This window comes from Phyllobates terribilis, unplaced genomic scaffold (genome assembly GCF_046119375.1).
Source record: "Phyllobates terribilis strain yellow unplaced genomic scaffold, ASM4611937v1 Scaffold_9__5_contigs__length_417890890, whole genome shotgun sequence".
NCBI classification, from domain to species: Eukaryota; Metazoa; Chordata; class Amphibia; order Anura; family Dendrobatidae; genus Phyllobates; species Phyllobates terribilis.
The window spans coordinates 210,095,717-210,110,023 of NW_027362769.1; the positions used below are offsets into that span (position 1 = coordinate 210,095,717).

The 14,307-nt window shown below is 40.8% G+C and overlaps 1 protein-coding gene and 1 non-coding gene across 2 annotated transcripts in view; both read left to right on the forward strand.

Annotated features, from left to right (window-relative positions):
* Window positions 1–310: 310 nt before the first annotated feature.
* CLEC19A (C-type lectin domain containing 19A) overlaps window positions 311–14,307 on the forward strand; it is a 29,923-nt gene continuing 15,926 nt past the window's right edge. Inside the window, exons 1-3 of the mRNA XM_073645727.1 lie at window positions 311–567; window positions 8,710–8,881; window positions 11,512–11,605. Coding sequence (XP_073501828.1) covers window positions 459–567; window positions 8,710–8,881; window positions 11,512–11,605 — 375 coding nt within the window. The 5' untranslated portion in view covers window positions 311–458. The remainder of the gene's footprint in view (window positions 568–8,709; window positions 8,882–11,511; window positions 11,606–14,307) is intronic.
* Window positions 3,338–3,471, forward strand: LOC141162746 (small nucleolar RNA SNORA76). Its single transcript, XR_012250813.1, has one exon. It is a non-coding gene; the product is annotated as a small nucleolar RNA SNORA76 (small nucleolar RNA).

Sequence of the window (14,307 nt, forward strand, 5' to 3'; positions counted from 1 at the left end):
CGCTATGTAAGCACGTAAAATAAATAATACTGCCAATATTATAATTTACACTCCACAAAGCCCAGTAAAAAAGCTACCAACATAGGTATGGCTAAATAAATACCATGCATCCTTTTAATTCTAACCTTTTAGGCTAGCAAATTTTTCATGCAAGTCACTGTGGGGTTTGCACCAATTTAAAACTGTGATTGTGTTACATTGAAATTCCTCTTCACAAATGGCTTAGGTCAAAGGGTCATTTCTTCTAAACTAAACCATGGACCCAGTGGAGATGGGATATTTTACTGTTCAGGAGCTGGAGACCCCTCTGCCGCCTATCCCACAAGTGGTGGACAGTTCCTAGGGGTGTGTTCTGCACGAGGACTACATCTGCTGTAGGAAACTCCACACAGCAAAGACTTCCAAGTCTGACTGCGGGACTTTTCGACATCTCACTGAAACCGTCTTAAAATCTGAATATGAGACACAGTCTGGTTTCTTCCTTCCAATGGGACATCTTCTCGGTTCTTGCATTAATTATATTAACGGCACACGCTTTCCCCCAGACAGAGATTAAACTTAGCCAAGGTGAGTTCACTTCATTTTTCTTTTCTGGGCTTTAAATATTAAGGTTATATTGTATGATTGCGTCACATATTATTAACATGGATTTGGTACATTTGATTTAAGAACCCTCCGAGGTTGCCCTATGATGTCCTTTCAGTTTATTTTATTTCTATTAAATGGAAATTACTTTTCTATATAGGAAGATTTTATTAAGCTATTTCCACAAGGATACCACAATTAGTTTTATCAGTGGAAAGGATGATTCCTAAAATAGCAAGTTATCCCCTATCTATAGAATAGATAATCACTTACTGACCTCTGGGACTACTGATTGTCTATGGTACTGCCGGAAAAAGGCGAGAGCGGAGCCCCCTTCTCAATATGGCTGGGGGTCACAGCAGTCAGCAAGTTATCCCCTAATTTGGTATTTTGGGAATAACCCTTTAACCGTAATACATATAGGTATTGCTGTGATATATAGCATGATCATTATGAGACATGCTAATAGGTAATGTAGATTGTGAGCCCCAATGGGGACAGTGATGATAATGTCTGTAAAGCGCTGCGGAATATCATAGCACTATATAGCCAAAACATAATAAATAATAATAATAATTATATTAAGCAACTGTTTTGTTATTCTGTAATTGTAACTATTTAAGAAAGGGGAACCCCATACAAATAGGAAAAGGGTGAAATACTATAAACTCATATACATGCAATTCTTACTGAAAGAAACTGATATGTCTTGGTATAACTAATAAACACAAAATATATGTTATAGGCATATACAAAGTATGAAAAAAGTAAAGAAAATTAAAAATGACTAACAGATTATTATAGTCATAACAATGAAGTGGTAGCCAAAAGAAATGATATATATGAACAGAGAGACCCAACTGATGGGATTAGTTCCCCTCTCAAAAAAATAAATACAAAAGTGAGGAGGACCATATTGGTCTGTGTTTTATACTACTGTCACTTAAGGGGTATCTGTCAGCAGGTTTTTGTTGTGTAATCTGAGGTTGGGGCTGAGACACTGATTTCAGTGATGTGTCACTTATTAGGCTTTGTGCTGTTATTTCAATACAATGAATGTTTTATCACCAGGAGATTATCAGTGCCTGGACCTCACTACACATGAGCCCTGGTCTGACCACGCCCCCTCCTCTGATGAGCAGCTCACTGTCAACAGACAATGTACATATTGTAATGAATACCATGGGTGTTATTGTTAAACAGAAGACATTCCTGTTACTTTTATTGCTTATACTATACTTTTTTATTTTTACCACCATTTAGCCATATAGTTATTTTTCCCCTGGGCATATGTTTGGTGGCACTCTTCAGATTTGTGAGCTCTGGGTCAGTGTGGCTATAGTCTAAGCTTTGCACCGTGAGGTCTCCCGCGAACCTGTCAGACAATACAGGAAATTGTAGGACCCTCAATCTGTTTTTGGGCCAGAGGATCAGCCATGGGAAATGTGACATTTGTAAGGATGCACATATTTTCTTACCTTTATAATAAAGACATTGGATCAGTATTTACAGGAATGCCTGAGACATGATGGGACATAATAAAGCAATAACATCACTTTCTGCCAATACAATGAACCTTACCGGGGTACTTCTCCAAAGACATAATGAGAGGGAATATAGATTGTGAGCCCCAATGGGGACAGCGATGATGGTGTCTGTAAAATGCTACAGAATATGATGGCGCTAAGTAAGCAAAGCATAATAAATAATAATAAGAAATATGGAAATGAGTGCTCATTAACCAGTAGAGTTTAGAAGTGTTTAGAAGTTTTGCTTGGATATTTCTTGGCAAAGATTTGGGAATTTGGGCCCTTCCCAATTTTGTCACCATTTCAATAAGGAATATTGGCGGTTGTGCAGATGACATGATGTCATGTTTCCTCAATCTCGCTGTCACCTATTTATAATGCCTGTGAAATAAACTTAGGGAGTAAAACAAGTCTTCTTGACCTACTTTTTTCAGCCCTTCCAAAACAAGTATCTCCTACTAGATCAAAAACCCCTAATCTTTATATATTCACTGTATTGCATGAGGACGATGCGAGTGCCCCCAACAGATAGGGCATGGATTTGCAGGTGTAAAAATTATTGATATCATCTGGAACTTTACAGAGGTATATTTATTTTACTCACTTATATGGCAAAACTAATTTCCACAGACATTATCAGCACTGTCCCCTTTGGGGATCACAATCTACATTCCCTATCAGTATGTCTTTGGAGTGTGGGAGGAAATCAGAGAACCTGGAGGAAACTCATGCAAACATGGGGAGAACATACAAACTCCTTGCAGATGTTTTCCTTGGTGGGAATTGAACCCAGGACCCGAGCGCTGCAAGGCTGCAGTGCTAACCACCGCGCCACCATGCTGCCCGATCCATGTCAGTAAATTCTAGCATATTCCTACGATATGTTATGATTGAATGGTTACTGGAATTGTGACTCCCATGATACTGACAATGTCTTGCCTTCACAATTCTTCCTTTGCACAGGGCCATTCCCAGCCATCTTCTGCTCCGTTCAAGTGAATGAGGCTGGTAGGTCCGAGACCATTGCTGTGCAATGAAGCAGCACTGCGGACCCTAGAGATCACTTACTAAAATCTAGAATACCCCTTGAATTTTCTAATTGGCTCTACAGAGCAGATCTTCCCTGCTGTAAATGCAAAGTATTCTTCTTCTTGGATTGACTTGCTTGTACTTCCAATCCTCTATAGAATATAGAACATTAGTTAAAATTAAGAAAATGATCAGCACTGACTTTGAACCACCGGTGGCGTCCTGTGTGTGGAGTCAGCTGCCAAGCTGCAGTGCTGCAGCGATGGCTCGTTATAACTGGTGCTGCCTGCACTGACCTGCACTGCACCTTTAAGATGAAACTACACGTGTTAAAAAAAGAATTAATAAATGAATTGAAAAAAAAAGTAACAAAGCGATATAAACATCTAAAAAAAAAGGTTTCACTAGCAGTTGTACTAGTAAGCATTTATAGCTTTTTATTTCGATAGGAACATAAATTTACCTAAAAAAAAGAAGCACTTTATATTCTCCAATGTGAATATGAGTCACATGGGTACAGTATATATTTAAGAATGCCTATATAGAAATGTGCAAGGCTCAACATCAATAAAAATATATTCTTTATTGGATAACAAAATAAATAAAAGTATAAAAATAGACATAAAAAAGTCAGACATATAAAATACCAAAAGGTAGGAAAGTGATAATAGCGAAACTCCCTTGTGTGAATACTACAAATCAATACAGGAGTTATATTATGTGCAATCACAGTATTGAGGACGGATACTCAAAAGGTACAAGCCTAAATAGCCAGTGCGGTATAAGTTAAGGCCCTTTAAGGTACAAACAGATAAACAGGGAGAGAGTGCTATCGCATGAAAGTTTTCGTAATGACAATATTGCACAGTGGCATGGAGTACAATTTACCTATCAAAGAAAAATCACCCAACACGCGTTTCGCATCAAGCTTCATCAGGGGGTGTTTGAAGAATGTATCATAATATAAATGTCTAGCACCAATCATGGCATAGATTACACTTATGTTAGTCATTAGACTCACTTTGCATACTGATAAACAGAGAATGCATCTAATCAAATGGCTGAATGCAGTATAAAATGTCCAATGCTCATGCACCATCATCTATGTCCGGGTCATGAACAGTGCACATCCAGGTGCTGGTCAAGTGACTGTGATGCGGCAAGGTAGTGCACAGAAAATGATCCTAGGGTCGGTTAAACCCCATGATTAGGGCATGGGTGTATATTTAGTAGCAATAACTAATCTCATTAGAAAGTCAACGTAAAATTATGTAATTGTGTGTTTACTTGATTGGAAAAGCAACTTAAAATGCCAATAGAGACCACCAGATATGCTCAGCAGCATATAGTATCTAGGCAATTTGATATCACCTTTCACTGTCTATTATTTCTTCTCCAGCAATATGCACTGCTGTTAATCCAACATTAGTCCAAGTCAACTTCAATGTCTCGTGGTTACCACTGACAATGTCTGGTAGTAGAAGGCATTTTACAAAGTATCAACACCACTTGTAGAATAAAAAAGATGAACATCATGTCAAAGTTTGCAAAACCCTTCCAAAAGTTCTCCCAACTTTTCATACATATCCCATCTAATAGTAGAAAGACATTGGCAATGTGAATGCACCACGCAGTGTAGAAATTATTTACCTCCTATATCACAACAGTAACCAATGTAATTTTTAAATTATATGGTTTATAAATCCATTTACTTTGTCTTTTACTTTGGCAATATGTATGGATAGAGGCAGCGGCAATGCGGGTGATACACCAATGCAATCATATGGACTATTTTATACACTAATGACAGATCATGGCATCTCCAAACATCAGGCCCAATAACAAACTCTTCATTTGCTCCGTCTGTTCATCAGTTGGCTGGACAGATCTCAAGTTGAATTTCTGTCTTTTTCAGGTTTTAATAAAAACAGAGGCCCCAATTCATCAAAGCAATTTTGCCAGACTTCTGGCGTAAATTATTTGAAAAGTCCCCAAATTTTGTGCAACTTGGAGTTACCCAAAAATGTTGTGACTTTTGGTGTTTTTACGCCACATTCTCCCAGCTCCGCCATAATGGAGTAGGTGCACAGCTTTTTCTTATGTCAGGAATGTTACTCCAGTCAGAGACTGGAGTAAGATTTCTTGTGTGGCGCATGGAGGACGCTCCTGAGTCATTAAGAGGCGTGTACTTCTTATAGGAAACCTGTCATCAGGTTTTCCAAAACATAAAGTATGGTAATCATCTTTAAGGTTTCTTTTGCAGCATGTGTCCAATCCAGATTGCAGATGACAAAATAGATATTTTATTATAGTCACATACTGTCCGTTCCGATGGGCGTCTCTGGTCTTGGTCCGGTGCCTTCTCTCTTCCTATAATCGCCATCCTCCTTCCCTGTCGATGCATTCCATGTCATCCACACAATGTCCCTCATCACGCTCCTGTGCAAGTGTACTTCTCTCTGCTTTGCCAAGGGTAGAGCGGAGTACTGTAATGCGCTGGCTTTTCCTACGGGTCACCAGTGCTCTTTGGTCTTTCCCGACGCATGCGTGCTACCGTACTTTGCTCTGCCCCCAGAAGGGGAGAGAGAAGTGTGCCTGCGCCGGAGCACGATTGTGAGATGCTACTGTCACAGTTTCATAACTGACTGTGGCCTAGGGACACTGTGAGTGACAGCTCAGCCACCGCATGGAATCTGATTGTGCTGGACTGTTGGTTGTGTGAGTGACAGTCCAGTTATCTAATCAGATCCTCGGGCGTGCTGGGATGTCAGCATTTTGATTGACAGCCCTTTGCTATATCTGGCTTAGTCTGTGGGCATTTCCTCAGGTGCCTCCCATCCATAATCATTTGCAAGGTATCTAGCTGACTAGCTGATAGTAGTCAGTGTCAGTTGTAGCTCTGCTTAAGCTGGATGTGTTTGCTTAGTCATGTGTCTCTTTCATCTGACCCTGTTGCCGGACCTAGGAATTGTTGTGACTATTATTGTGGATTCTCCCTTCTGATTTTGACTCTCTCTGAATTTAGGTATCTGACCCTGAACTTGGCCTCTGACTATCTGTTTGTTGTACTCCCTGATTTTGACGTACCCTCCTGGCATTTGACCCCGGACTGTTTCCTGACCACGCCTTTTGACTTACCCTTCTGTACTACAAGCCCTCCTGGTATCTGACCTCGGACCTCCTGACTACCCTCATGGCTTGCCCATGAGTAGTGACTCAGCGTCACAGCTATGTGGCTGACGTAGAACTATTAGGATTATAGGAAGAGTGGAGGCACTGGATCAAGACCAGAGACATCCATTGGACTGGACTGCAGCATATGTGGGTATAATAAAAGGTCTCTTTTTGGGATCTCCAGAGGAGATTGGGGACATACACTGAAGGAAATAATTATTTGATCCCTTGCTGTTTTTGTAAGTTTGCCCACTGACAAAGACATGAACAGTCTATAATTTTAAGGGTAGGTTAATTTTAACATTGAGAGATAGAATATCCCAAAAAAAATCAAGAAAATCACATTGTATAAATTAGATAATTTTTTTTGCATTTTGCAGTGAGAAATATGTATTTGATCCCTCTGGCAAACAACACTTAATACTTTGTGGCAAAACCCTTTGTTGGTTTTTGTAGTTGATGATGAGGGTTGCGCACATGTCGGGAGGAATTTTGGTCCACTCCTCTTTGCAGATCATCTGTAAATCATTAAGATTTTGAGGCTGTCGCTTGGCAACTCGGAGATTCAACTCCCTCCATAAGTTTTCTATGGGATTAAGGTTTGGAGACTGGCTAGGCCACTCCATGACCTTACTGTGCTTCTTTTTGAGACACTCCTTTGTTGCCTTGGCTGAATGTTTTGGGTCATTGTCTTGCTGGAAGACCCAGCGATGACCCATTTTTAATGTCCTGGCGGAGGGAAGAAGATTGTCACTCAGGATTTTACGGTACATGGCTCCATCCATTCTCCCATTGATGCAGTGAAGTAGTCCTGTGCCCTTAGCAGGGAAACACCCCCAAAACATAATGTTTCCACCTCCATGCTTGACAGTAGGGACGGTGTTCTTTTGGTCATAGGCAGCATTTCTCTTCCTCCAAACACGGCAAGTTGACTTAATGCCAAAGAGCTAAATTTTTGTCTCATCTGACCACAGCACCTTTTTCCCAATAACTCACAGAATCATCCAGGTGTTCATTGGTAAACTTCAGGTCGGCCTGCGCATGTGCCTTCTTGAGCAGGGGGACCTTGCCGGCACTGCAGGATTTTAAACCTTTAACCCTAGAACGCATACCTGGGGCCTCGCAGGCCCGCCCCGTTAATTGTTTTCTATTTTCTGCAAGATTTCTTTAGTTAGAATTTTGAAACTCTAGGTATTCCTCAGGTATGTAGTTGTTTGTCATTTCCAGTTGGTCATTTATTTATTATTTGCACACGGGACTAAAAGGCCCCAGGTATGTGAAAGTGTAGATTTTTATGGTCATGCGTTCTAGAGTTAAGGCGTAATGTGTTACTAATGGTTTTCTTGGTGACTGTGGTCCCAGTTGCCTTGAGATCATTAACAAGTTCCCCCCGTGTAGTTTTAGGCTGATCTCTCACCTTCCTCATGATCAAGGATACCCCACGAGGTGAGATTTTGCATGGTGCCCCAGATCGATGTCGATTGACAGTCATTTTGTATTTATTCCATTTTCTTACTATTGCACTAACAGTTGTCTCCTTCTCACCCAGCATCTTACTTATGGTTTTGTAGCCCATTCCAGCTTTGTGCAGGTCTATGATCTTGTCCCTGACATCCTTAGAAAGCTCTTTGGTCTTGCCCATGTTGTAGAGGTTAGAGTCTGACTGATTAATTCAGTCTGTGGACAGGAGTCTTTTATACAGGTGACTATGTAAGACAGCTGTCTTTAATGCAGGTAACAAGTTGATTAGGAGCGTCTAACTGGTCTGTAGGAGCCAGAACTCATAATGGTTTGTAGGGGTTCAAAAACTTATTTCTCACTGCAAAATGCAAATAAATGTATATAATTTATACAATGTGATTTTCTTGATTTTTTTGGATATTCTATTTCTCAATGTTAAAATTAACCTACCCTTAAAATTATAGACTGTTCGTGTCTTTGTCAGTGGGCAAACTTACAAAAACAGCAAGGGATCAGATAATTATTTCCTTCACTGTATATACAGCATACTAGAATGCTGTAAATGAAGCCTTAAAGGTGATGGCCGTACTTTATCTTGGGAAAAACCTGGTGACAAGTTCCCTTCAGTGAATCAGGAGCGCCTGACTCCAAAATGTCTCTTCATTAAACCCATCAAGAAAAACACCAGACTTGAAGAATCGAAGCCTGAAACTTTTGGACATATTGGATCACTAAACTCCAAAGACTGTTCCAACAATTTCAGAATCTTTACAGTAAAATGGACTAAAACCTTTTTCTGATCCCTTTGCAAATATTTCATCGACAGAACTGTATTAAAGAAAGCACAGTAATTGTCATATACTATGTATCCTCAATGCACAACGGTCCTGTAACAAATAAGTTGTTGATATATTCGCTTTCTCTTTTTTAGTCTCAGCGTTCCCAGATGTCACGCAGCCATACGCCTGTCCTTTGTTTTGGACCGAGTTTAGCGGGAGCTGCTACAGATTCTTCCCAATGAATAAAACGTGGGCAGAAGCGGACTTTTACTGTGCTGAGTTCTCTCTCGGCAGGACTACTGCCAAATTAGTTTCTATCCACAGGTATTGTATATATCTACTTCTCCGCAGGAGACAAAATATGAGGGACGTTTATTACCGTCTGCTTCCAACAAGTAAACAATGTGCATTATAAAAAGACATCCTACCTCCCAAAGAAGGAGCACGGCGGGACTGCAGACTTCGATATAATGTTCTAGGATTATATGAGCGGAATTTAAAGGGACATTCCAGACAAACTGATACATTATGTTATGCCTTGTTCACGGCCTGAGCGATGGTTCATCACATAGGACTATCTTCGCTTGACTTTAACAAGCCCTGCATTAGGTATAAAATACGGTATCGGTTTTGCTCGGGGCATTCCCTCATAGGATAGTTCTGCCTTTGATCACAGTCTATACAACTATATTCTCTATGCAATGAGAAACTTTGCAAATATATTGCATTACTTATTTTGTACTGGTACCGAGTTATAGCCTAGAGTTAGAATATGCTCCAGAGCTGCATTCACAATTTTTCAGGGCTTCAGAGATAAAATCTCTTCATATACTTTACTGGCTGTTACGTCCCACCTGGTGCTCATGGAGCTTCAAATCCCTTGATCCGTATGAGCAGGACGGACAGGTGGCGCTGATGAAGTCAAGTTATAACATCAGTGTCAGACATTCTAGAACTGAAGTTATGACAACTAATGTAGCAGAGTAGTAATTTACGATGCAGCAGAGCAGTCACCATGATGCAGCAGAGTTGATCCAGCGATGTAGCAGAGTTGGCACAACAAAATAGCAGCGTTGACTCGACGGAGTAGCAAGGCTTGGCTCAGCAATGTAGCAGAGTTTGGCACCATAGAGTAGCAGAGTTGATAAAGTGATGTAGCAGAATAGGCTTAATGGAGTAACAGTCTAAAAATGTAGCAAAGTTGACTCAATAATTGGAGCTGTGCTGGGATTGTATGTAGGAGAGTGAACACAGCGCTAATCCAACTCTAAGTAGTGGCAGGACGTTTACTACTTGAATACTCAGGTATCCTGCTGCCTGAGCCAGAATGGATAAGTGAGTAACACTGGCCAACCTCAGACCCATGCAATTGTTATACTCAATGTTGTATAGCAATCCACTGAAAGAAAAATGAAGGATACATTCACTGTGTGCTTTGCCAGGAAAAATTCAAGGTTGATCATTGGACTCCTGACACAGTTCTGCAGTTCAAACCAGGATAAGGATTAGTCTTTTTGTCATTCAATGGGACTATTAATGGGCCTAATACTTGGATTTCCCAAAATGTACCCAAAACAAGTAGCCAACTACTTATGTTGTAAGCAATTTTTTTTCTGCAGGGATGTCAAAAATTCTGTATTACAATTTCCAGTTGCATGTGAAATGAGAATGGGTCTGCCGAAAACCCTATTCACATACACAGAATGCAGATTGTTGTTTCACTTGACGCACATTCTGACACCGAATCTTTATCATAACCCATATGAAATCCATTCCCTATCCCTGTGAACATAGCCTAACGGTCCTGTTATATTATGCTTTCAACACCATGCTTGCTGACTGTTTCCAGTGATAGCCAGAACTGTACAGTAGATGCATCCCTGTTCTATATTACAGGATGTGTTCGAAAAATTAGTACAAGATAAAGTAATACAATTTGTCAAATTTCCTAATCTTGTCTAATTTGTACACATTATAAACTTGAGGCCATTAAACTAATGTCGGCGGAACCTACCAATATAGACAGTTTTGACTGACAGTCTAAATGTGTTCTGGAGCCCCAGGATTGACAGGGAGATGTCGATTGAGCATGTCCGATTTTGGACTGCCGACCGCTTAGCTTTACCAGAGACAAACCACCGCTAGACTTGTTTTAACAATGGCTCTCCCATAGAACACAGGAGGACTCTGCCGAATGAGAATTCCTGTGTGAAAGTGGAGACCGAATGATCGAAACCATTGTTCGAAAATATTGATTGGCTGACAGCTATCTAATGTGTATAACAGGCTTTAGACTAGACAGTTTTATGGCTCATGCGCAGACCACAGATCACAGACCGCAATGTCCGTGGTGCTCCCGACCTTACTGTGACAGCGTCATATAATTCTATGAGACTCTCAAGCTTAGATCAGGAGACCCTCGGCCAATCCTTGCGTTGCCGTCCATGCTTGGATACCTTGTATTTCCTCATTTTGCCTTCTATATTCCAAAAAAACCCAAGCATACTGATAGGGTAATTTGGGATTTAGATTGGGAGCCTTAATGGGGAAAGGGACTAATGTAAATTGTGATCAACTCTGTACAGGGCTACGGAATATGTTGGCACTATTTAAATTTATAAAAGGAATATACTTTATAAAATGCTAAATGGTGTCCAGGGTGGGCTTTGATGTTTTAGTTCCATACATAATGTACATAATTAATATACGTCAAACTGTACATGTCTGATCTATTACACAAATGATAAGATATCGATGATCAGAATTAGCGGTATAATATATGAGCAGCGGTTCTTTTTAGTTAGAGATATTACACAGAAAACTTCTTTACTTTGTGGTGAGGCATCAAGTATAATATTAGTGAAAACCATATGTGGGAACTGAAAAAGTCAGCAATGGAGGCTTATACCATGATACATCCCTACCTGACCGGCATGTATTTTTTTTCTCTACAGCTGGGAGGAAAACATTTTTGTGTTTGATCTTGTGAACAGCCAAGTCCCAGGAATACCCACTGATATATGGATAGGATTAAGTGACAGAAGGCAGGTATGGATCATATTAGACTGGTATCATTCATTTGGTTTGGAATATCCACAATTTATCAAACGGAATTGGTAATATAACACTGTAACTTTCAGACATAAAAGTCAGGCTGGGTAGCTCATAAATTCAGTGTGGGTAACCCTACTATTGAAATGAATGGGAGATATCAAAAACTACTTTAGTAACACAACTTAATATAACCTCTATTCATGTTGGACTCCACCTATCGGACTTTTGTGACCAGTGGCGTAACTAAAGTCTGATGCAAAATTTGGACCTGGGTCCTAAGCTGCTTGCTGGTCAGATGGATGTGCCCTTTTAGCGTTTTAGATCCTATAAAAACATACTTGATTGCTCCTCACGCCTATGTAATAATGTCCCCCATCCTGTGATACTGTTCACTTCCTGTAAAACTGTGCCCCATTATGGGCCCCTTCCTGGTAAAATTTCCCCCATCCTTTGCCCCTTCCTGGTATAATGTCCCCCACCCTGGGTGCTTTCTTGGTATAATGCTCCCAAACCTGGACCTCTTCCTGGTATAATGTCACCCATCCTGAACCTTCTCCAGTAATACTGTCCCCCATCCTGTCCCCTTCCTGTAATAATGTCCCCCATCCTAGGCCTCATGCAATAATAATGTCCCCATTCCTGGGCCCCTTCCTGGTATAATGTCCCCATCTTGTGCTCCTTCCTGATAAAATGTCCCCCATCCTGGTACCTTTCCAGTAATAATGTCCCCTATCCTGGTATTATGCCCCCCATCCAATGCCCATTCCTGGTATAATGTTCCCCATTCTGTCACTCTTAAAAAAAAATTATTCTCCCTTCCTCTGCTCCCATAACATGTGGCATCCTCTTCCATAGTCAGCAGCTGACTTCGACGTGCTTCGACGTCACAGTTAATATGTCATTATTAGTGATGAGCGAGTATGTTCTGTTAACCCTTTCAGTGAGCATGCTCGGGTGCTCGCCGAATATCTTCAGCGTGCTCGGCCGTTATGTTTTAGTCACTTTGTGCGCATGATTTGCGACGGTTTGGCAGCTTTATTACATGTGAGGAATGCCTCAGAGACCGGCATTCCTCACATGTATTAAAGCTGTCAAACAGTCGCAAATCATGAGCACAAAGTGACTAAAGCATAACACCCGAGCACGCTGAAGATACTCCACGAGCACCCAAGCATGCTCGTAAATCTCGAGTAACGAGCATGCTCGCTCATCACTAGTCATTATGCCTCTGGTTATGACAAATTAACAAGCCAAATCCTTCTTTAACTTGAACTCACACTGTTTCTATGAATGCTGAATAGGATAACCTCTTTAAAATGGTTATATTCAAAAATAAAAAAAATATGCAAAGCTGATAAATAATCCATGTAGCAAATGGCTGTGGGTATAAAAGTTCCACCGTTAATACTTATCACCCGTCCACAGATCACTTGATGTCCCACTGCTGGAATCCCTACCAATCATGAGAAGGGGTCCTGTGCACTGTCTATTAGTGATGAGCGAGCGTGCTCGTTACTTGAGATTTACGAGCATGCTTGGGTGTTTTCCAAGTATCTTCAGCGTGCTCGGGTGTTATGTTTTAGTCACTTTGTGCGCATGATTTGCGACTGTTTGACAGCTTTAATACATGTGAGGAATGCCTGTTTAGTCATGAAGTGACCAAAACATAACGGCCGAGCATGCTGAAGATACTCGTCGAGCACCCAAACATGCTCGCCGAAAGGGTTAACATACTCACTCATCACTACTGCTTTTATATTGAACAGGAATAATGGAATTAGACCTCCATCCATAGATTTTAGCTCAAACTCCATTCACATGTTGGACACCAGACCCCCTTCTTGGGATCAGTGATGGACCCCAGTGATGGAACACTAGAGGATAGCTGATAGCAGTTTTATTTGTGAGCTACACTTATAAGCAATGTTTTTGTATCGTCACATTACATGACCTATAACTTTTATACATTTTTTTGAACATAACCTTATGAAGACATTTTTTTTGAGTGGAGGCATGAGTGGGGTAGCAAAGATAGTCCCATCCAACCATTTAAAAACTGCATTAACTGTTGACTGTGGCATCAAAGGGCTGGGATTGGCATTACTGGGAGATGTCCCATATGATTTTCAATATTTGTGGTAACTATATTTTATAAAAATACAGAAATCTTATTTTTTACATTAGCCTCTAGGTCTTAGAGAGAACCTTTCACAACCAAATCTCGGGCAGCATGAATCAGAACCTGGCTGTCCAATAGTTTGAAGAGCCAGCCGGGGACTATAGGGAGAAACAAGAAAAGTCCAGCACCGCCCTGAATGGCTTCTCCTCGAATAACTCTAGTAGATTGACAGGTCTCTCCTGATGTACACACATGAGTGGTGCAGGGAGAAGACGGTGCCAGACGAGTCTAATCTATTCCGAGACAGGCTCGAATTCATGCTGCCCTTGACTTGGGTCCTGACTCCCCCATACACAGGAACACCCAGCTTAGATAAGCGTTCTTGTGTTCTCTACAAGAGAGCCGCTGTCAGACTTCTCTGAGCAAAATTAACAGCCCTTGAAACTCAACAAGCCAGATTCTTCTCTCCACCCAACATCATCTGTCAGAGGAGAGTCAATAAGCCCCCATACACACTGTTGGCTGATAGTGCCGATATCACTGAGTTCAGCTGAATTTATCATTATTAGTATGAGGG